The following is a 22,743-nucleotide window of genomic DNA, read 5'->3' as shown; positions in this document are numbered from 1 at the left end:
CAAACATTGGGACCTTGCAATCTTGTCCGGATAATCTGAAATTCGGTTAATCGAGGTTTCTCTATATCAGAAGAGTAGATATAAACAACTTCAGAGTAATTGGATTTTCTATCAGATATTATCAATAGATTTCACTTGAGAAGCAGACTCAGGATTATAAATCCTTTCAGTAAGTGATCATATTCACTCTTGAACAATGTTCAGATTGTTTACTTTCCTTAAGTTGTAAAGTTGCCCGATTCTTATGATTTCCAGTTAACTGGATTACTAATCATGAATAATAAACAAGGGAATAAAGATGTTAGTTTTTTAAAAATTCTATGGAATAGAAAAAAGCTGCAAATTAGTTCTACAGGGAGGTAATTAGCACAATCATGATATCATTACAAACACAAGGTTTTATAAAGATTGTTATGTTTGGGGATTGATTCTTTTAGAATAAATGTAGGAACAAAGGGGACATGTGTCCTGGTCTGAATTCTGATGGCAACAAGCTTGGTTCTTAAAGGGAGGCCCTTATTGTTCAATGGGAAGAAGGTGCAAGATATTCATATCTGTAAACAATGACAACAGCAACTGTGCTGACTGTGAATAGACTGTTAGTCTTCAAAGATCCAGGGAGGTGTTAGGAATTTAAATTTTGTAAATAGTTATACTTCAAATTGTTTATTTAATTTAAAGATAGAATAGCATTTCACTTGAGTAAAAAGCACAGTTGATTCAGATCACCATTGAGATGGGCATTGAGGGGGAAGGGTCCATTAAAAGCCACCAAAGTTGGACTGCAGATTTTTCATGGAGCCTCACAAGTTCAATGTCTAAGAATCTGAGGTGGAGAGATAGAGGAAACAAGTCTCAATGGTTTACTACACAATCATATATGTGGGAGCTAAGCTTGAATTGATGAGACTCAGGTAATGAGGAACCATGTAAGACTGGAAGATTCACCAGGCTTTGGCGAGATACGGGTTATCTGGAAGGTAACCCTGACTTTGAAAACAAGTTTGGAAATTAGAAATTATCTGGTTGGAAAAGGAAAAGAAAGTAAGCAAGCCTCCAGGAGTAAGAATTACTTTGGATTCATTCTGGAAGAAGAGTGTTTACTGAGGGAACAAAGTAAAATATAATGTGGAAGGAGATATTTAATTATTTGGAGTGTTAATTGAGGGCTGTCCTTTCTACTGTTTAGAGGATAAGTCGTCCAATACAGCAGTGTTTAGTTAGTGTTGCTTTTAGTTTGTTTGTTACAGAAGCTGAATGCCAGGAATCTTCAGTGCAAGTTCTAATTTCTTTTTTAAGTTATTGATCTCCATGGGGATTTTAACAATATTATTTTACACAGATTTAATTTATTTGATCCTCACCTACAGATGGCTGCATACCAAATGCTGAATGGAGAGAATTATGAAATTCTTAGTTTTGCATGGCATCACAGCATAAGAGGTGTGCATTAGTTCTGCCTGGTTAAAGTTCCTTAATACTGTGTTACCATCTGCTCAAAGTCAATGATTGACAAAAGACCTGACCTTTGAATAACAGCAGAGATATACAAGCTACTCCTGATACTGAAGTCTCAGGTACTTTTAACTGTAAGGAATGATAGAAAGAGAAGGGGACGACTAAGTCATGTAAAGTTGGGATTTTAAAATGATTAGTGTAAATGCAAAAAATATTAGAAATTAAATATTAAAATTACAATTGTATGGATCCAAAGAGAAATTCAACACTATAAATGTCTCTGAAACACAGATTTAATTTGATGTTGCACCAATGGAGTGGCATTGTACATGACCCTTATGGCATAACAACAAAGTACGACTAAAAGCAGCTTCCACCATTACCACCGAAGGAAGGGCATCAATAATACAAAACCTGCCCAGTGAAACTAATAAAAAGGATTTGGTCCTAATCATTAATCAAACTGCGCCCATCAGGTCTAGAGGTTTCAAACAAAACAGTGGACACAGATATTTTGCAACAAGCTCACTTAGGCATGTCCTAGGGTTCAGACAAATAGTTGGGCTAAATTTTCCTCACAATTCTCCACTTGCAGAGCAACAAATGACGGCATTACTGGGATTGGAACAGAATTTCAGTCTAAAGGATTTCTGGAGGGTTTTTTGTGGCACAATGGTCGTGTCCTCAGTTCAAATCCTACCTCCTCCAGAGGTGCATCAAACACATCTGAATAAATTGATTATAAAATTTTAAAAGAATTAAAGGGATTTCTTTAGGCTGGATAAAGCAAAATGGAAACCATTTAACTCTACTTGTTAATTGGGATTTAATAAGAGAGTTGATATTAGTTCACAGAGGCCATTTGGATCAAACCATAGGTTTAATTCAGAAATTGCCGGAAAAGCTCAGCAGGACTGGCAGCAACAGCAATTTCTATTTTTGTTTCTGATTTACAGCATCCATAGTATTTTTGGATTTTACAGGTATAATTGATCACTTGTAATATGCTTTCAATTGCCTATCAGAACAAAGTAAGTGGTAACACGTTAAAATTAAAAGAATTGGGCCTCTTGTAGTGCAGTAGTGGTGTCGCTACTTCTGACAGACGAGGCCTGGGTTCAGTCCCCTTGCTCCAGAGGTATGTTACAATATGCTTGAACTTTCCCTGGAGGGTCGGAGGCTGAGGGGCGACCTCATAGAGGCTTATAAAATCATGAGGGGCATGGATAGGATAAATAGGCAAAGTGTTTTCCTTTGGATGAGAGAGTCCAGAACTCAAGGCATAGGTTTAGGGTGAGAGGGGAAAGATATAAAAGACACCTGAGGGGCAACGTTTTCACGCAGAGGGTGGTGTATATATGGAATGAGCTGCCAGAGGAAGTGGTGGAGGCTGGTAGAATTGCAACATTTAAAAGGCATCTGGATGGGTATATGGACAGGAAGGGTTTAGAGGGATATGTGCCTAGTGCTGGCAGGTGGGACTAGATTGGGTTGGGATACCTGATCGACATAGACAAGTTGGACCGAAGGGTCTGTTTCCATGCTGTACATCTCTATGACTCTATAACTGGTTGGTTAGAAAATATTGTAGCAAACAGAATTTTGGAATCATAGGACGGTTACATCAGATGGCGGTTATTTGGCTTGTTGAATCCACTCTGGCCCCCTGCAAGAACAACGTAGCCACGACTATTCCTTCATTCACACTCCACAGATTTGTTTCTTATTCTTTCAGGCAGTGCATTCTAGATTGTAACATATTGCTACGTAAATATGTTTTTCATCTTATCATTACACGCAAATGTAATTCCCTCAGTGATACTGAGATGGTGTTTATAAGAACATAAAAATAGTAAGATTAGGAATTGGTAACTCAGTTCCTAGAGCCTGCTCTGCTATTCAGTAAGATTATGTTTACTTACCTTGCAGGTGCAGCAGGCAGTTAAGAAGGGAAATGTTTGTTGGCCTTCATAATGAGAATCATCTTGCTGCAATTTCACAGGGCATTGGTGAGACCACACCTGGGGTACTGTGTGCTTAGTTGAGGAAGGAAGTTCTAGCTATAGAGGGAGGACTCTGAAGGTTTGCCAGATTTATTCCTGGATATCAGGACTGATGTATGAAAAGAGAATGGATCGGCTATGACTACATTCACTGGAGCTTAGATGAATGAGGGATGATCTCAAAGAAACACAGAATTGTAACAGGACTAGATGGGATAAAAGCAGGAAGGATTTTTCCAATGACTACGGAGTCCAGAACCCAGGATCACAGTAAATGGGGTTAGCCATTTAGGGCTAAGGGGTAAATTTCGTCAACTAGAGAAAGGTGGGCCTCTGAAATTGTCTTCCACAGAAAGCAATTGAAGCCAAAATTTTGAATGTTTTGAAGAAGGACTCCTTAGGGCTAAAGGGATCAATCGACATGAGGAGAATGCGTAAACAGGATATTTACTGGTTTGGATGATGGACCATAATTATACTGGACGGTGGACCATGCTCAAAGGGTTGCATAGCCTATTCCTACTCCTGGTTTCTATGTTTAATGGTTGATCTTCTACTTTAGTCTCTCCTTTCCAGTCTAACATCATACCAGTGGATTCCTTTAGTATGCAAAAATCTATCAACTGCTGACCTTGAATATTCTCAATAGTGGAACATTCACAGCCCTCAGATAGACATGATTGAGCAAAGGAATTTGAGTAATGGAATTCCTCCTTTTCTCAGTCTTAAACAGTCAACTCCTTAAAGCATCAAACCCTAGTTCTAGATTCCCCAGTCAGGGGAAACAACTCCTCAGCATCTTAACGGTCAAAACCCGTGCCAATTTAATATATTTCAATTATGTCACCTTCAATTATTTTAAGTTCTGAAGAATATTCATCTTATTCTCCTTAATCTAGGAGTCAGTCTGGTGAATTTTCACTGCAATGCCACTAAGACAAATAGATACTTTAATAGACCATGACCAGAACAGCATCACAGCATAGTTGAGAATAGTTGAGCAACAGCCACCCATCATCACTGGATTTAATTTGCTCAACCAAGCTAAAACGGCTGAAAATTTAATGCTAACGATAGATTATAGGGTAGGTTCGGTGATATAACAACAGACCAATGAATAAACTTGGCAGCATAACTAGATGTCAATGATTTCAGCACGATTAAAAAAGATAATTAGAAAACCTCGCTCATGCACAGAACCATGTAGGTCTCCAAGTCAAAAGAGCACATTGAAAGATTTTGAATTAAAAATAAACCATCAGGCACAAGTCAAATTTTATTTGATGATGTGTTTATCAGACTGTGATTAGCATGTTCCACCATCCTATTATTTGTGACTGACCAGTAGGTCAATCAATCCATAATGGTCAAAGTCATGAGGGAGTCTGGACTGAGTAAATAGAAAGAAACTGTTCCCATTGCTGAAAAAAAGTCAAACATTAAAGTACCAAAAGCAGGAGGAAAAATCTCTTCCTACAGCAAAAGGTTAGGATCTGGAATATACTGCTGGAGGTTGTGATGGATGCAGCTTCAATTCTGGTCTTCACAAGGTATTGAATAAGCACGTAAACATTAAAAAAAAAACTACATGATTACAGCAAATGGGATGGGAGCTGGAGCAGCTAACTTGCATTTCCAAAGATGTTGGCATAGACATAATGTGCCAAATGGCCTCACTCTGTGCTGCAACCATTCTGTGATTATTATTTCCTTCTTCTAGGAAAGAGGTTTGTCTGACTAAGTAATTTCCTAGATTTAGTCTGGGTGCAAACCACAACAGTGGAATTCATGACTGACAGTTTTAAAGAGTGGCCTATTTTGAAGAAACATCATCACTTCTCAGGCCAAGGTAAGAGGAACTCACAAGGATTCAATGGTGTTCTGAGTGACCATTTTCACTGTTACAAATGATGCTTCCTGGGTCTCAGCTATTCGCAATATATATCAATGATTCATTTGTGGGTCCAAACATAATATTTCCAAGTGTAAGGAATGCCACAAAGCTTGTCAGTGGGCAAGAACATACCACGTGGAATATGATGTGGAAAAATGTGAGGGTATCTACTTTGGTGGGAAGAATAGACTGGAAGAGTATTTCTTAAATACTAAAAGAGTAGAAAGCGTAGATGTACAAAGGGGACCTGAGTGCTATTATCAACAAGTAACTGCAGGCTAACATGCAGGACATCAAGCTATGAGGAAGGAGAATGGAACAGCAGCTTTTATTCTAAGAGGATTCAGGTTATGAAGTAGCAAAGTCTTATTTCAATTGTTAAAAACCGTGGTTAGACTACACCTGAAATATGGTGTACAGATTTGGTCCCATTGCTGAGGAAAGCTTTCACTGCCATGTAGGGAAGAGCCACAAAGGATCATCAGACTTGTTGCTGGGATAGCTATGTTGTCCTGTCAGGAGGCACTGGGGAAACAGAGTCTGTATTCTCTAGTGTTTTGAAAAATCTCACTGAAACACAAAAAAAAACTTTAATGGATAGACATGGTCAATGCAGTTAAGATGTTTCACCTGAGTTTAGAACCAGAGACATAAATTCAAAACAAGGGGAGAGTCACAGTGTCAAGATGAAGAGAATATTTTCTTTTACTCAGAGTAAATCTTTGAAATTCTCAGCCCAACAGGGCTGGAGAGGCTCAGTTATTGAGTATATTTAAACATCAATGATTTTTAAACATCAATGATGTGTAGAGAAAAAGGGATGGCATAGGAAAAAGGCACTGAAGTATATGATTGGCCAAAATCAGACTGAATGGGGGAGGCAGGCTCAGAAGGCCAAATGGCTCATTTCTGCTCCTGGGTTCTGACGCTTTGTTCTCTATGTTGAGTAGAACAGGACCTCTTTGTCACTCAAAAGCTCCACACCAGAAAATGAACAATGACCAACAAAAAGCAGGAATGCATATATACCAACCAATATGTATGGTTGGCATCATGGAATGCTGTTTGCTAAGCTCTGGTAGAAATTTGAGAACTGTGTATGATAGAAACAGACTTTAACATATGTTGGTGACGATAAACATGTCAGTCTAATGACTGGTATTTGTGAATGTCAGTTACAAGGAAAAGTCCATGGCGATAAAGCTGATCCTCACAGCAGTTGCTGACATATACTGGGAACAAACAAATCAGTAACAAAAATTGAAGTTACTGGAAAAGCTGAGCAGGTCTGGTAGCATTTGTGAAGAGAAATCAAAGTTAACTGTTCAAGTCCATTGACCTTTCCTCAGAAATCTTCGTAGGGTGAATCAATGCAGAACTTGATAGAGGTTAAAGTATTGACCTTTAAACATATAGAACTCTAAAAAAAGTTCAGAATACATTAAATACATCACAAAAAGCACAAGACCAAAAATAATGATCCATAATTTTTGCCTGTGTCATAAGGGAAGGAGAATTGCTTTTTGACAAATCTGAGGTAAAATTCCTAAAACTCCTACAGAGGAGGGATGCATGAAAGGTTAATGTCACATCATCATAAACAATTCTGAAAAGTACAGGTTTTGTGACTTTACCATTTGGGTGGAAATCTTATTTTTTAATCATGCAAGATGCTCTACAATGCTATAACGATGATTTTTTTTAATTAGAAATTACTTAAACCCAAGGGCAAGTTACAAAACACTTCACAAACAAAACTCATAAAAGATAACGTTTTACAAAAACATTATGAGGAAAGCAAATGCCAGAATATTATTAAATAAAACTGAAAGCCACAAGAGAGTTAGTAGACTGAGGCTGATGCTTTTGTACCAAAAAAAATCAAATTGCTGAACAGGCTGTATTAAGGCTGCATTAAATGGACACAGATTAGCACAGGAAGCAGAAAAGAAGCTTGGCATTCATTAAGATATGTTGCTGCAGATCCAGTGATTTCAATAAATAATTCTTCAAGTAATGATATTTCCTGCCAGTTGCAGCTTTATTTACATCGGCCTATAAGCATTTTTCTCCATGAAATAATATGAAAATTTCAGTATGTGCATCATTCTGTACACATGAAACAACTAAAAGCAAAACATTTACTCCAGCACTATATGGCATGTTCATGCACAAACATCCAAAGTACAGCTCCAGAACATGCAATGAATATGACAGCAACACCTATTTGAGTGTTACCTGTCAGCTCTGTGACCATGGCTGCATCAAAGAAATATAAATACATTAATGACTAACAAAATAATGCAATATAAGGTAACATACATTTAAATTACTTGACTTCTCAAATCTTTACTTGTGTCATATGCAAATTAGACTGTTTTACCATCTGAACTTAATTTTAACATACAGTATGTAATGTGGAACAAAATATGACTACTGGTTTTGTGTAAGCAAGTTCACAAGTCATTTATTTCTTAAGCTTAAAATTAGTATTTTAGTCCTTTATTTTCAATGAAGCACAATTTTGAGTGTTTCTGAATGGCTGCAGTAGGTTTCAGGAAAAATGAACAATTGTACATGAACTAAGAGACTCATAGAGCCAGATTGTATAGAAGAAGCCCTTGGCCCATCAGGTCTACAACCAAAATAAATCCTATCTACCTATGTACACAATTTTACTTTCCAGCACTTAGTCGTACAGCACGGAAATAGACCCTTCAGTCCAATCAATTAGTCTATGCTGAACATAATCCCAAATTAAACTAGTCCCACCTGCCCACTCCTGGCTCATATCCCTCCAAACCTTTCATATTCATGTATCTATCCAAATATCTTTTAAATGGTGTAATTGTACCTACATCCACCAGTTTCTCAGCAAATTCATTCCACATGCAAACCACTGTGTAAAAAATTTGCCTTTCATAGCTTTTTAAAATCTCTCTCCTCTCACCTTAAAAATGTGCCCCTAGTCTTGAAATCCCTCATCTTAGAGAAAAGATAACTACCATTAACTAATCATAATGATATTTCAAGTGGTCATTCAAATACTTTTTAAAAGGTTGTAAGTGTTCCTGCCTTAGCCTCCCAGGCAATGCATTCCAGATTCCCACTGTTCACTGAGTGAAAACAACTTTCCTCAAATCCCCCACCAAACATTCCCTCCCTCCCCTTAAAATTATGTAGATTCATCACTGACCCTTCAACAAAATGGGAACAGCTGCTTCCTATCCACCTTATCCATAATCTGGTAATCTTACCCACCTCAATCAGCTCCCCCCTCAATTTTCTGTGCTCTGAAGAAAACAACCTGAGCCTATCCAGCCTCCCTTCATAGCTAAAATGCACCATCGCAGGCTTACTATCCCGAAATAAACCTTGCCTTTCCATGTGGAAATCTATTCTCTCCATCTGAATTTTTTCTGAATAGTTTCCTATGACTCGCTGCTTGGTAATTCTCTGGTTTATTCCTATGATGCTTCCATGAAAAGTGGAACCACATTAACTGTCCTCCAGTCCGCTGGCATTTTCCCTGTGGTCAGAGGAATTGAAAATTTGGGTCAGAGCCTTTATAACTTCTTCCCTCACCTCCCACAGGAGCCTGGGACCTCCTTGATTTCATTTTCTGTCCTTAACTCGCCAGTGCTTTGTGTTATGTAAAACGATGAAACACTTTCAAGTATATCCTTAAGCCATACAGTAGAAATGAAGTAGTTCATGGTATTAAGAGGTAACTAGTTAAAATTGATGGTTTACAGGTCAACACTGCACCCAACATATAAACATTCTAGTTTTCTCTCCTTTCATATTTGGCATCATGCCTGTTACCATTCCCTAACTAATGAAATGGTCAGCTATTGAATGTAGCTCTACAACCCAGCTATAGGCTGGATTTGAACCATGTCCCATGTCACTAGGTAATACTTAATGCTTTCACTTGTATCCAAATGGGAATAGAAGCTTTAGAAAAGAAGTGGAAAAATATTATACAGCCTTGTTACCATCATTAAGGTGAGTGCTTTTAATCTTTTTGATCATTTTTAAAAAATAAAAGACCAGTAAACAGGACATTATTACTTGCCAACATGAGGAACAGAGAACCTTGTTGACTATCGTAAGTGAAACATGGGGATTACGATAGCAGTATGATGTAAACAATATTTTAGAAGTATTTTTAAAAATATCAATAAAGATTTTGTTGGGTTCTAATAGTTAGTGTTTTGGACCAAATTGCAGCATAATATAGGGTCTTCCATGCAATGAATTCTCAAAAGTGCTTTCCATATGTCCTGACAAGTCCTAAGCTATAATAGGAGTGGTAGGGAAATGAGTTGAAGAGGTAAGTTTTGAGAAAGATTGTGAATATGGAGGCAGAGATCCTAAATCAAAAGGATGACTGGGCGAAAATGCCACAAAGCAGGATCAAAATAGCTGAAACCTCTGCTACTAAAGCCAAAATTGAGTAAAATGCCAAGATGCTACAGCCAGAAGAACAGAGAACAGGTATATAGACATTTGCAGAAATATACTTAGACAAAATATGGAGAAATTGGATGGTATAAATAACATCTATGAATTTGTTCGCTAGTTGTTGTAATTTCTGTGAAAGGGACAGGGGGCAGAATCTTCCATGCCTGGCACAGGAAGCTTGAGGGGAGTACTGAAACAAAGTCTGAAATGTTAGGGTCAGGTTAACAGGCCAACATGATCAGACTTCTAGGCCATCTTTCCAGAAGTGGGTCATCACCAATGGGGAGTCAATCTGCAAAACTAAAAACTTATTTTTGAGCCGATTGGGGCCACTGCTGGGATTTTAACAGCAGGAAGATTAGCTCACAAGAACTAAGTATGGCCAGTACTTGGAGCTGGCTTGGCTTTCCTGAGGCATCTCCACACTGCACATCAGGGTCTCTCAGTTATAGCTGTCAACCACCCATTGTGGCCTGGGAGTTTATTTAATTACATTCAGTACTTATTCAGAAGATGCATCAAAGTGGAGGCACCACTGCAGTTCCCTGCTGCTATGGCAGCACCCATTAATGGACTTGCCATTCTTTCAAGGCCACAGGTATTCTGATTGGGACTGCAAACCAGGAAGCCACCCATTATCCTTAACTAACAAACCTAGAGGCAGCCGCTTAAAGAGCTACCAAAGATTTGCCAGGTCAGCATATTGACGACTAGTGCAATGTCGGATTCCAGAAATGGGCCCGTCTCTCAACTATTTCTTGAAGTGGACAAAATTCTGCTCAGTGTAGAACTCAAGGAGAATGAGAGGAATAACGCTTGCTGAGCAGTAGGATAAACAGGACTAAAGGTGTGTAGAATGTGTACGTGTACATAGGTGGATTCCTTTGTATACTGTGCTATGAAAGGCAGAGGCCTTCTCCAGAATGTTATCCTCAGCTCATTTTAGATGTCAGTTGTCTCCAGGCTTGGGAAACCCAATAATAATGGTTACCGACTTGTGCCAGGTGGTTGAAGGCTTAGAAAACACAGCTACCCCATTATGAAGCCTACAAAGCAGCTTAAATCAGAGGCTATCAGCTTCATTAAATAAAACAAAAAAAAATTCAAATGCTGGAAATCAGAAAGAGTCACAAATTGCTAGAAAAACTCATTTGGCCAGGCAGCAGCTGCGGAGAGAAAGCAGAATTAACATTTTGGGTTCAGTGACCTTTCTTGTTCTCATTAACTTATTTAAATTAATAACCCACCCCCCGGGGGTCAGGGTTGGATGTTTGCTCCATGCTCCACTTCCATTAAATCCAGAAATGGGTGGGCTGAGGTCAAGGTTCAGATTTTAACCTCTGTCCTACTCCCAACCTACACATTTCTGGTTCTTAAAATTCAGCCCAATTATCTGCACAGCAAGCATCTATGGGTTATTCAATCATGAAGGAAGTCACAGCTAGGGTCAGTAAAGTACACAAGTAACACCCAACAAGTGTACTTCCCACAAAGTGTCTTTCGGGTAAGACTTTAAATTGAAGCTCTGCCTGCCTCCTCACATGGTCCTAAAAGGTTCCAAGACAGCATCTCAAAGGATGAGATACAGGAACTCAATCTATGTCCTTGGCAATATTTATCCTTCTATTAACATTGCTGAAGTCAATTATCTGGTCCACCTCACACAGCTACCTGGGACTTGTATGCAAATTGACTGCTGTACTTTCAGCACCCAAAAGCAACTAACCTCCAAAAATATTTAATTGGCTCGAGGACATTTTGAGACAATCTAAGTTTATAAAAGATGCTCTATAAATCCAAGCCTTTCTTTCTTTATTGGATACTGATCAGGAGTAGGAAACCTAGTTCAACTCCTTACTTGCTGAAAATGTGTTGCTGGAAAAGCGCAGCAGGTCAGGCAGCATCCAAGGAGCAGGAGAATCGACGTTTCGGGCATGAGCCCTTCTTCAGGAATGAGGAAAGTGTGTCCAGCAGGCTAAGATAAAAGGTAGGGAGGAGGGACTTGGGGGAGGGGCGTTGGAAATGCGATAGGTGGAAGGAGGTCAAGGTGAGGGTGATAGACCGGAGTGGGGGTGGGGGCGGAGAGGTCAGGAAGAAGATTGCAGGTTAGGAAGGTGGTGCTGAGTTCGAGGGATTTGACTGAGACAAGGTGGGAGGAGGGGAAATGAGGAAACTGGAGAAATCTGAGTTCATCCCTTGTGGTTGGAGGGTTCCTAGGCGGAAGATGAGGCGCTCTTCCTCCAACCGTCGTGTTGCTATGGTCTGGCGATGGAGGAGTCCAAGGACCTGCATGTTCTTGGTGGAGTGGGAGGGGGAGTTGAAGTGTTGAGCCACGCGGTGGTTGGGTTGGTTGGTCCGGGTATCCCAGAGGTGTTCTCTGAAACGTTCCGCAAGTAGTCGGCCTGTCTCCCCAATATAGAGGAGGCCACATCGGGTGCAGCGGATGCAATAAATGATGTGTGTGGAGGTGCAGGTGAATTTGTGGTGGATATGGAAGGATCCCTTGGGGCCTTGGAGGGAAGTAAGGGGGGAGTTGTGGGCGCAAGTTTTGCATTTCTTGCGGTTGCAGGGGAAGGTGCCGGGAGTAGAGGTTGGGTTGGTGGGGGGTGTGGACCTGACGAGGGAGTCACGGAGGGAGTGGTCTTTTCGGAACACTGATAGGGGAGGGGAGGGAAATATATCACTGGTGGTGGGGTCCGTTTGGAGGTGGCGGAAATGACGACGGATGATACGCTGTATATGGAGGTTGGTGGGGTGGTAGGTGAGGACCAGTGGGGTTCCGACCTGGTGGCGGTTGGAGGGGCGGGGCGCAAGGGCGGAGGAGCGGGAAGTGGAGGAGATGTGGAGGAGATGCGGTGGAGGGCATTGTCGATCACGTCTGGGGGGAAATTGCAGTCTTTGAAGAAGGAGGCCATCTGGGTTGTGCGGTATTGGAATTGGTCCTCCTGGGAGCAGATGTGGCGGAGATGAAGGAATTGGGAATATGGGATGGTGTTTTTACAGGGGGCAGGGTGGAAGGAGGTGTAGTCTAGGTAGCTGTGGGAGTCAGTCGGTTTATAGTAAATGTCCGTGTTGATTCGGTCGCCCAAGATAGAAATGGGGAGGTCTAGGAAGGGGGGGGAGGAGTCTGAGACGGTCCAGGTGAATTTGAGGTCGGGGTGGAAGGTGTTGGTAAAGTGGGTGAATTGTTCAACCTCCTCGTGGGAGCACGAGGCAGCGCCGATACAGTCATCGATGTTGCGGAGGAAAAGGTGGGGGGTGGTGCCAATGTAGCTGCGGAAGATGGACTGTTCCACATATCCTACAAAGATTCTGGATTAGTGGTGCTGGAAGAGCATAGCAGTTCAGGTATCCTACGAAGAGGCAGGCATAGCTGGGGCCCATGCGTGTGCCCATGGCTACTCTTTTTGTTTGGAGGAAATGGGAGGATTGGAAAGAGAAGTTGTTCAGAGTGAAGACCAGTTCAGTCAGTCGAAGGAGGGTGTCAGTGGAAGAGTACTGGTTGGTACGGCGGGAGCAGCTGTACAGGGCCCTGGTGAGACCACTACTACGCACAAGCCAATAACCATTATTATTTTTCCACATTGCTACAACTGTATTGTTTTTCACAAATAATTTTGACGAATATGAATTTTCCTTCTGTCACTATTTGATGCTGGGTCGGGGGCGGGGGTGTCAATAAGCTTACCTGGCTAGACGGTTGGTTTGCTATGCACAGTAATGCTGATAATGCGCATTCAACTCCTACACCAGCTGAGGATACCTTCTCAACTTCTTCCCTCACTTGGGATGTGGTAACCCTCTATTGAGAGAGCAGCCATATGGTGTGGTAGGACCATGCAACTTGATTTTTACCTTTTAACTAGATGCTAAATGTGTCCAAACATCTGTCCTACCTGCAAGTGCCTTCAGAAGCAGCTCCCCACTGAACAAAGTTTGCTGCCAGAAGCAGGTGACCTTCCACAATCGACATCCCTGCTCCCTTTCACCTTTGGGACACACTGGGCTAACCCATTCCATCCCTAGTTGTTCCTGCCCTAGGAAAGTGCAACTGCTTGTATGATCACTATTCACGATAAGTTTTACTATACCCAAAAGACCTGCATGCAGACTACACATAAGTTGGCCCCAGTAGAGTGCGAGACACTCAAAATTGAGCAAAAACATTTAGAGGGATTGCATATTTAAATAAACTTACATATTCAAAACAAATTTAGTGGGAAAATTGATGCTGATCTCAAGAAAGAAAAGTACTTATATGAGCAGAAGGTGCAGGATAACTGACTGTGTGCCCAATGGGACAGCTAGCTGTGCTATCTATCTGTTTCTTATTTCTGTTGCTTTTCAGAAAGATCTGCTGCTTCAGTTGGCAGATTTTACTGAGTTGAGTGTTTTCCATTATGAATATTTTCACTCGTGGATGCTGTGCTAAGATCAGAAGGTTTGCAAACAAATTGTCAGGATCAACAGAGTTAACCAAAATGATCCTTGCAAAAGATTCGAAGATTAAAAGCCATTAAAAGTATCAGCAAGCCGCACACTGACAAACTAATCTGCCTTTAAGTTAGCATGCCTGAATCCCTTTCAGACAATTGGCAATATTTGCAGCTAATCCTAATCCATTTCCAATATGAAGTGGGTCTGGCAGCATCAGCGTGGATGAAAGGTCATCAATCATCAAACTGTTTCTTTCTCCAAAGACGTTGTCAAACCTGCTGAGTATTTCAACAATTCCTGCCTTCATTATTTTATTATCAATGCCACCAAATAAAGTGGGGTAGTTGAAATTAATTTCTGCTCTTGACTGTTCAGAATATTATTTGCATCATTTTGCAAAGATGGGTACATGGTAAACACATCAGCTGCTCACATCTAATGTTGAACAGCTGCAGTAAGCCAGGCAAAAATGTAAACTAATATCCTACCATCAGCTCATTAACTCTGCATGCAACCTAAGCATGTTCCATGCAACACCTAAACCATCTTGCATGCTATTCTTTTTAAAAAAAACACCAGAAGAATAAATCCTACCTTCGAGCTGGTATGAATGAAAAGTGAGCTGCCGCATTTGGAGAAAAATTTCTTGGACTGTCAAGAGGGCTGCTACCTGTTGGCAAATTGAGAACACAACAATGTGAAATTAATGCCAGTTTTAGGTGATGCATTTAAACATGACTATTTATGGTTTCTGAAGTGAGGTCATCCACTAATTAGTCAAAGCAGATGACAGAGATTCTAAGTTCAATTCCCAGATGAGATGGATTTAGTTGGTGTCAGTTCAATTAGCAGTAAAAATTTAAAGTCCATTGGGTTAGAAAGAGAAAATTCTTAAAGGTTCTTACCACTGAACAACTATCCACTGTTCCCAATTGGATTTGCAAGGGCATGGACAGGAATTGAAAATTGAATAGCTGCTGACATAAAATTCTAGCAATGCAATGGAGAGAAAAGTGAATGATGGAATGGTCATAGCATAGAAGAATGCCATTCAGTCTGTTGGCTCTGCTATCTCTATGCAAGTTCCTAGTCTTAGTTCCCTACCTTTTCACCACAGTCCTGCAGCCAATTTCTCTTTAGAAATTCCAGTCTCACCCACAGTCTCGACAGTGTGGTGTGAAATCCCATTCTGTTGCTGACATTTGCTAGGAGAGCCAGGGTAAGATCCAAATGTTGATTCTCTCAAAGGTGCCACTCAGCAGACAGACAGTACCTATGCACAAACCTGAAGCTGCCACAGGGCAGAAAATGGCGACAATAACAGGGAGCTTGGGTGGGCTCAATGGACTATTGTGAAGATGTAAGCCAAGGCAATCAGAATACTACCGCCACTTACCATTTACTTGGCTCAAAATGGAAACCCTAAGAAGCTGACAAAGTTCTGATCTAATTTTCAAATTCTTTCCTGCTCCTTGTATACCTGCAACACCAAGCTTCTTATTGTTTTTTTATTCCTTCACCATGTATGGTCCCTCGTCTAGCCATTACAGTTTTACTCTATTCAGTTTTTATCAACCGCTTTGCTTTAAAAAGCTCCCTAAGGCACATCTCTTCTATTGAGACTTTGGCTTCCCAATCTACCATTTTATTTAAAAACTTCCCTCCTCGTTATCTTCCAATGTTTCACATCTACAGTATAAAGAACTTGGGACATGTTCCATATGGGAATACTACAGAACTATAGATTGGGCTTCAACTCCATTTTCCTGTGCACTCCTCATATCTTTGGATTTCAAGAGACCAAAGGTTTGACTAGCTCGGCCTTAAATGTTTTAAAAGCAAAACACTGTGCATACTGGAAATCTGAAACAAACACAAAGTGCTGGAGAAACTCAGTCGCATCTGTAGAGTGAGAAACAGAATTAACAGCTCTTCATAGATGAAGCATTCACAACTCTCTGGGGTAGAGAATTCCAAACGTTCACAATCCCAGTCCTAAATGATCAGCCACTTATCCTGACAATGTGGCCCTGTGTTTTAGATTCTCAGGTCAGTAGATATAATCTCTCAGCAGCTATCCTCCAAAGCACCTTCAGAATCTTGTCTGTCTCAATGGGATCACTTCTCATTGTTCTGAAATCCTGAGAATGTACTTAAATAGCAATATTACTGCTTTACTAAGTACCTATTACTCCACACATCCATTTGTTAGATCAAATTGTTTGAAGATATTGAGAATAAACATGAAAATTTTAAATTTAATCATGGAAACTATATCTGAAATCTTTACACTTAACATTCGGGTATTCAGGGGATAAACAAGTGATATATGAGTACCACATGGCGGGGGGGGGGGGGGGGGGGGTGCGGTGGTTGAGTGGTAAGATGGACTTTTAATCCGTTAGTTATCACATATGTTTAAATTAACTCAGCTGCCACTACTGTATCTTGAGTTCTTGAGTACCTCAAGTTGTTACTAGAATTCATTATAGATAAATGCATTATGAATACATCATGCTGAAAGATTTCATCCTATAGGGATACAGCTATTTCAGCCAATATTGTCTGTGGAGAGAAAGTGGATTCTTCATTCACATGAATATTGCAAGGTGGATTCTTAAAAGTCTTTCTTTTAATTAAATACACATTTATAGAGTTTTTTGTAATGTGATTGAAGGCATGTGATTTATAAATAACATTTTGAAAGTTTAAGTTTAAAACTAGTAGCAAATGGACGCTCGTTACTTTTGTGAAGAGCTTTGAAAAGAAAGATGAGAGACTCTTTTCTTGAATACTGATTTAATTCATTATGGGTAATAGACCAATGATGCAAAATCCACAGAGCCTTAATGAAATTATTCATACTACAGCATTTACAATGTGGGGTGTAAATATTTAAAAGCATGAGCTAGGTTTTGGTTTAGAACACTCAAGGGTTGATATCAGGTTAGAATATACAGACTAAAAGCTTTTAGGGAGCTTTGGGGAGACCTGAAAGGTGTCTGAGACATAATGTAGTTTCTCTCCTAGAGAGAAGTACAAGACAGTTCAGAAAAGCACAGTCACCTTTCTGTAAAAGTTTAGCTTGTGAAACTTCCAAACCAGAAGTCTTTCGTAAGAAATGTGCATATTATTAAAAGACTAAGCTGTCAGTCTTGTGACTATTCATGTAAAACTTCACAGTTCATAAGACTGAACTAGCACAAATAACCAAGTCAAACCTAAAGGTATGATACAGAAGGGTAATTAAACACTTTATTGCGAAGACACTGGGGAATAGACTTTGTTTCGTTATGTGCTTTTAGATACTTCACACTGTCTCTTTATTTATTTCCTTTTGTGTAATAAACTTGTGCTTTATTGACAAAAAAAATTGTAGCCTTGGGTGCTGATGTTTCAGTGAATAGTCACTACAAAAAAAATTATCTTTTAGGCTACATTATATTTTGACTTGTCCAGTTGCAACATCAGCTGAAATCATAACAGTAAACAATTCTGATCTGATTAATAAGATTTAAAAAGCCATTAATAAGTTCATAAACAACTTGTATTGTTTTACATTTTAAAAAAGTAGAAACTCATGTCAAAGCTTTTTTGGGGGGTGTGGGATCATCTTTTTCTTTACATTATGGTAGGGTTGACATTATTGCAAAACCCATATATGAACAGCAGTTATTTTGAAACAAAACCAGAGGTTCAGTGTGGTAATCCAGCAAAGAATCAATGCCTTCTGAAGAAGAGGATAGAAAGAAAATTGACAAGGAAAAAACACACATTTAGAAATAAGAAATTGAGAGGGGTAGCTGGGAACTTTAAAAATGTAGCACAAGTCAAATGGTCTGCAATGAAACAAAATAAATTTATGATTATTCATTCAACAAGATCATAATTCATTTACAACTTTGCCATTTATAAATATCTATTTAATCCCTTTTGTGATAATGTAAGGAGTATGAGGAGGATCCATGGGCAACGTTTATATCCTCTAAGTGAGCTGATCTGATCATTTCTTTGTAAATTGCATCTACAAACATAAATTATGCAGAATAACAAGTGACCGGATAGCTGTACTGAGATCTGACATGGTCTCCATAGGCTAAATGGTCTCCTTCTGTGTCACAGAGACAAAATTACATTCCACATCTCCACGAACACATTGCTTGTTTGACAGAGCTTAAACTGGGCCAATCTACTTAAATTTGCACTATTTTTGCTGCTCTCAACAATGCTGACAATGATTTGCCTGTCAACCACAGTCAGAACAGTTTCAGATTTAGACACTAGGTGGTGTAGAAATAGTGCAGTGAATTCCCATACCCTGATTTCATCACTTGCAGCCTACCTCCTTGTCTGTACTATAGGCTGTGCCAGAACCACTCAGCCAAGCCAGACCTTACTGTGCAGGCAAGTCAACTACGACTATCAGCAGAACACTTGCGTCAGTTGTTTGCTGTCATACTGTGATAGGTTGCCTTACAATGTTTTAACAATAAATTTACTGATTTTAAATAATGTTCAGCAGTGGGAACACGTAATAAAACAGAGTGACTAAATTACTATTCCTTGTAAACCAAGGATAAGTTATCAGACTCGAATGGCTTGCTACATGCCATAATGTATTCACCTTTTTTGTTCAATTATTGAGGTGGCATGTGGCTCAGTGGTTAGCACTGCTCCCTCACTGCGCCAGGGACTCAGGTTCAATTCCACCCTTGGCGACCATTTGTGTGGAGTTTGCACATCTTCCCCGTGTCTACTTGGGTTTCCTCCTGGTGGTCTGGTTTCCTCCCACAGTCAAAGATGTGCAGGTTAAATGGATTGTCTTGCTAAATTACCCAGTGTCCAGAGGAGATGTGCAAGTCACGTGGATTAGCCACGGTAAATGCAGGATTATGGGGGTGGGTCTGGGTGGGATGTTGTCAGAGGGTCAGTATGGACTTGATGGGCTTTGAATGACCTGTATCCACAGTGTAGGGATTCTATGATTAATTTTGGATGCTTACACGTATCACCTATCTCCACAGTTCCTGATCACACATGAAACGTAAGCAATACTGGAAGTTCAAAGGGATAACATTTTTAAGAAGGAAACAGACACAATATTTGGCTCTAAATAAAGCAATTTTAAATAGCTTAACAATGATTAAAAATGGAACTGACATGACAAATTTGTCACACTGTTGATTTTGCAGATGCAATATTATACATGAACAATGCATAATATTGCATTGGGATTGAAGTGGTTAGCACTGCCGCCTCACAGCACCAGGGACCCAAGTTTGATTCCAGCCTCGGGTGACTGTCTGTGTGGAGTTTGCACATTCTCCCTGTGTCAGCATGGGTTTCCTCTGGATGTGCCAGTTTCCTCCCACAGTCTACAGATGTGTAAGTTAGGTGAATTGGCCATGCTAAATTGCCCAGAGTGTTAGATGCATTAGTCAAAGAGAAATGGGTCTGGGTGGGTTACTCTTTGGATGGTTGGCATGGACTTGTTGGGCCAAAGGGCCTGTTTCCACAATGTAGGGAATCTAATCTAATCTAATCTTCAATATAAATTCTTAATTCACAAGAACACAAGAAATGGAAGCAGGAAGAGGCCTTAGTATAATTTACTGTCCAAAAGCAAAATGGTTTAAAAAGTCAGTTTGGCAAAAGTGAGGACTGCACATGCTGGAGATTAGAGTCTAGAGTGTGGTGCTGAAAAAGCACAGCAGTTCAGGGAGCATCCGAGGAGCAGGAGAATCATCGTTTAGGGCAAAAGCCCTTCATCAGCTGATGCTGCCTGACTTGCTGTGCTTTTCCAGCACCACACTCTCAACTAAAACGTCAGTTTGTCAGGCATAAGTGACTGTCGAAATTTGAGGGAAATGAAATAGCAATTTAGGAAATTTTAGGACAAATTGGTCGCAAGCAATTTAGATCGCTTGAACAAAATAAATACGACAGAAAATCTCTCCAGTATTTAGTTACTCCAAAGGCCCTCAAGGTCAGAGCTGTTAATTACCTACAGATAGACACAACAGTAAAAATTACTGCACAGAGTACAGATGGAGCAGATACTGAGATATTATCATGCTTTCTAATACCTGCAGATGCTTGCCTATTGTTACACCTCTCTGGGGTGGCGCACAGGAAACCAGGCTCTGTTATTAATGTACTTGTCAAAGTGGTTAAAGTTTTTTTTAAACCAATGCAGAATTCCCCAATTTACTCGTGTTTTAACCCAATTGATAGAATGAACAGGCTTCTGTACTTAACAAGAAATTATAAATAAATAGATTCTAGCTATGGGTAAACAACTATGAACAATTAACATAACTCTACTAGTCAAAACTTAAACTCATTTATTGCACTCTCCTTACAAACAAACGGATAGGCACAAAATAAAACTGGTGATACAGGTGGAGGGATAGACTGGGAAGGCAGTTCACTTGTCCCAGTCCACAGAGTTTGCGGAGATGATCCTTTTGCTGACCAGAATATGTTTCTTAATCTTCTTTCAGTTGCTTGCAGGAGGCACACTGTGACTGGTTCACAGTTATAAAGGTCTCTGACCTATTAGTTAAAGGTCACAGCTTGCAGAAACTGATCAGATGCAATAAACTGGTTATCTTCAGGTTTGAGATGCTTTTTATTTCAAGGCAAAAGCATAGCTTCCCTTCCAGAAGTCCAATGGCTAATGCTTGAAACATACACACCCCAAGCTCTCTGGGAGCCAATCACATTTTCTGTCATTGATAACTGGTCACCATACCACAGACCAATCAGCTACTAGCTTTTGGCCAAAATTCCACGCATACAGAGCTCCCTAGTTCCAGCTTGTCTGTAACTAGAGTTGCCCCACTGTTCAAACCGACAGCACTCACAATGAGTGTTAAGTAAGTTGCTTTCACAAAGTGCACCAATCCATAGATTTTAAACTTCAGTTCTGAAGAAGGGTCACTGGACCCGAAATGTTTACTCTGCTTTCTCTCCACAGATGCTGTCAGACCTGCTGAGATTTACCAGCAACGTTTGAATTTCTCATCTAAAATTATTTTGTTTCATTATGAGAAAAAAGAACTGAACTTACATTTCAATTTAAACTATTTTAAAATTGAATAACATAAAATACATTTGGTTTCCTACTTTGTCACTTGTACGAAACCTTAACCAGTCTCTTTCAATTAATGAATTTGCAATAATGGGTGTTGCTTACTGCTGTACAATTTAAAATGGTATAAAATTGCACATAACATTCAACGGCAAAATGTATACCCGAGTTGCATTCTCATTTTTCCAATGTGAGTGATATACATGATAAACTCTCATAATTGAATACTTCCTCTGCTCCATAAAGTGCACTTACTGAATCAACAAATGCATCAAAATTTTTCAAAACCAAGGAACTGCAAATGCTGGAAATCTAAAACAAAAACAGAAATTGCTGGATAAACTGAACAGCATTGGTTTACAGAAAGTAGAGTTAACGTTTTGGGTCCAGTCACCCTTCTTCAGAACTCAGTAATTTCTGATTTGCATCAAACTTTTTACTGAATTAACTAAGCAATAAAAAAAGTTACAATAATTATTCTTAAAAAGTGCATACTAGAATTGGCTGGTACTAAAATTACAGAAAATTATAAAATTACAGAACAACTGAGATGTTAATGCATGAGAAGAAGTATTGTCTAGGAATTGGCAATCACTGAATCTTGTGCTGAATGGCATTAACATCAGATAAGAATCAGGCTTTTGGTTTTGTAAATAGTGGTTAAAGTAAAACAGTAGTAAACTTGTGATAACATTTACAAAATATTGGTATGGTCACAGTTTTGGACACCCCTTTACAAAAAGGGCATTAAAACCAGGGTGCATAAAAACCAAAAGGAAGCTGCGATAGCAAACTATAGTAATAGGAAGAGACCTGAAAGGGTAGAACTATTTTAACTGAAGCAGAGAAGACTAACAATTGACTTGATAAAGCTTAAGAAATTATGAAGGATTTATTAAGGAAAGTTTACTTTCTCTGCATAGTCAGTGGAAAGGGGTCATCAATTTAAAATTATAACTGGAGTAAGGAGGGGGTAAAGAGACGGCCTTTCACACAAGAGGTTATTGCATATTTTGTTAGAAGTCGAGGCAAAGACAACTGCAACTTTTAACAGCTAACTGAATAACTTGTGCATCATTTAATGTTCTGGGTCTTTTCAAATGTACAATTCAAGAATATGCAGAGAATGCCTGCAAGAACACAGCATGCTGAGCATATTGATCTTTCAGAAGCAATCATGCTGGTGATTTCTAACATTTCACACTTTTGATCTTGGCTTCATTAGTGAAGGTGTTACTGAACAAAGCGAAAGTACACCATTTTGTAGAGGACCACCTGGCATTTTCTGAGAAACTCAGGTGCCATTTTGCCTCCCAACTGGTGCAACCTACAATAAAAGAATCCTAAAATGGAGAATGTAATATTGTTTTAAATGGAGGTCACATGGGTAC

General features: G+C 39.6%; 1 protein-coding gene across 12 annotated transcripts in view; it reads right to left on the bottom strand.

Annotated features, from left to right (window-relative positions):
- Window positions 1-22,743, bottom strand: part of mast2 (microtubule associated serine/threonine kinase 2) — a 412,521-nt gene that overhangs the window by 104,486 nt on the left and 285,292 nt on the right. For 10 of the 12 annotated variants that reach the window (XM_043699133.2, XM_043699131.2, XM_043699134.2 and 7 more), the window contains 2 exons: window positions 14,854-14,929; window positions 7,594-7,614 (listed from right to left, as the gene is read on the bottom strand). In XM_043699133.2, the coding sequence (XP_043555068.2) occupies window positions 7,594-7,614; window positions 14,854-14,929 (97 nt within the window). The remainder of the gene's footprint in view (window positions 1-7,593; window positions 7,615-14,853; window positions 14,930-22,743) is intronic. The other 2 variants (XM_043699132.2, XM_043699135.2) reach the window with 1 other exon arrangement.

Source organism: Chiloscyllium plagiosum, unplaced genomic scaffold (assembly GCF_037043375.1).
Source record: "Chiloscyllium plagiosum isolate Xiang-an unplaced genomic scaffold, Cpla_swu_hap1 HiC_scaffold_9, whole genome shotgun sequence".
Classification (NCBI taxonomy): domain Eukaryota; kingdom Metazoa; phylum Chordata; class Chondrichthyes; order Orectolobiformes; family Hemiscylliidae; genus Chiloscyllium; species Chiloscyllium plagiosum.
The sequence above is the reverse complement of the archived record's forward strand: the minus strand, read 5'-3'. Positions and strand labels throughout refer to the sequence as shown.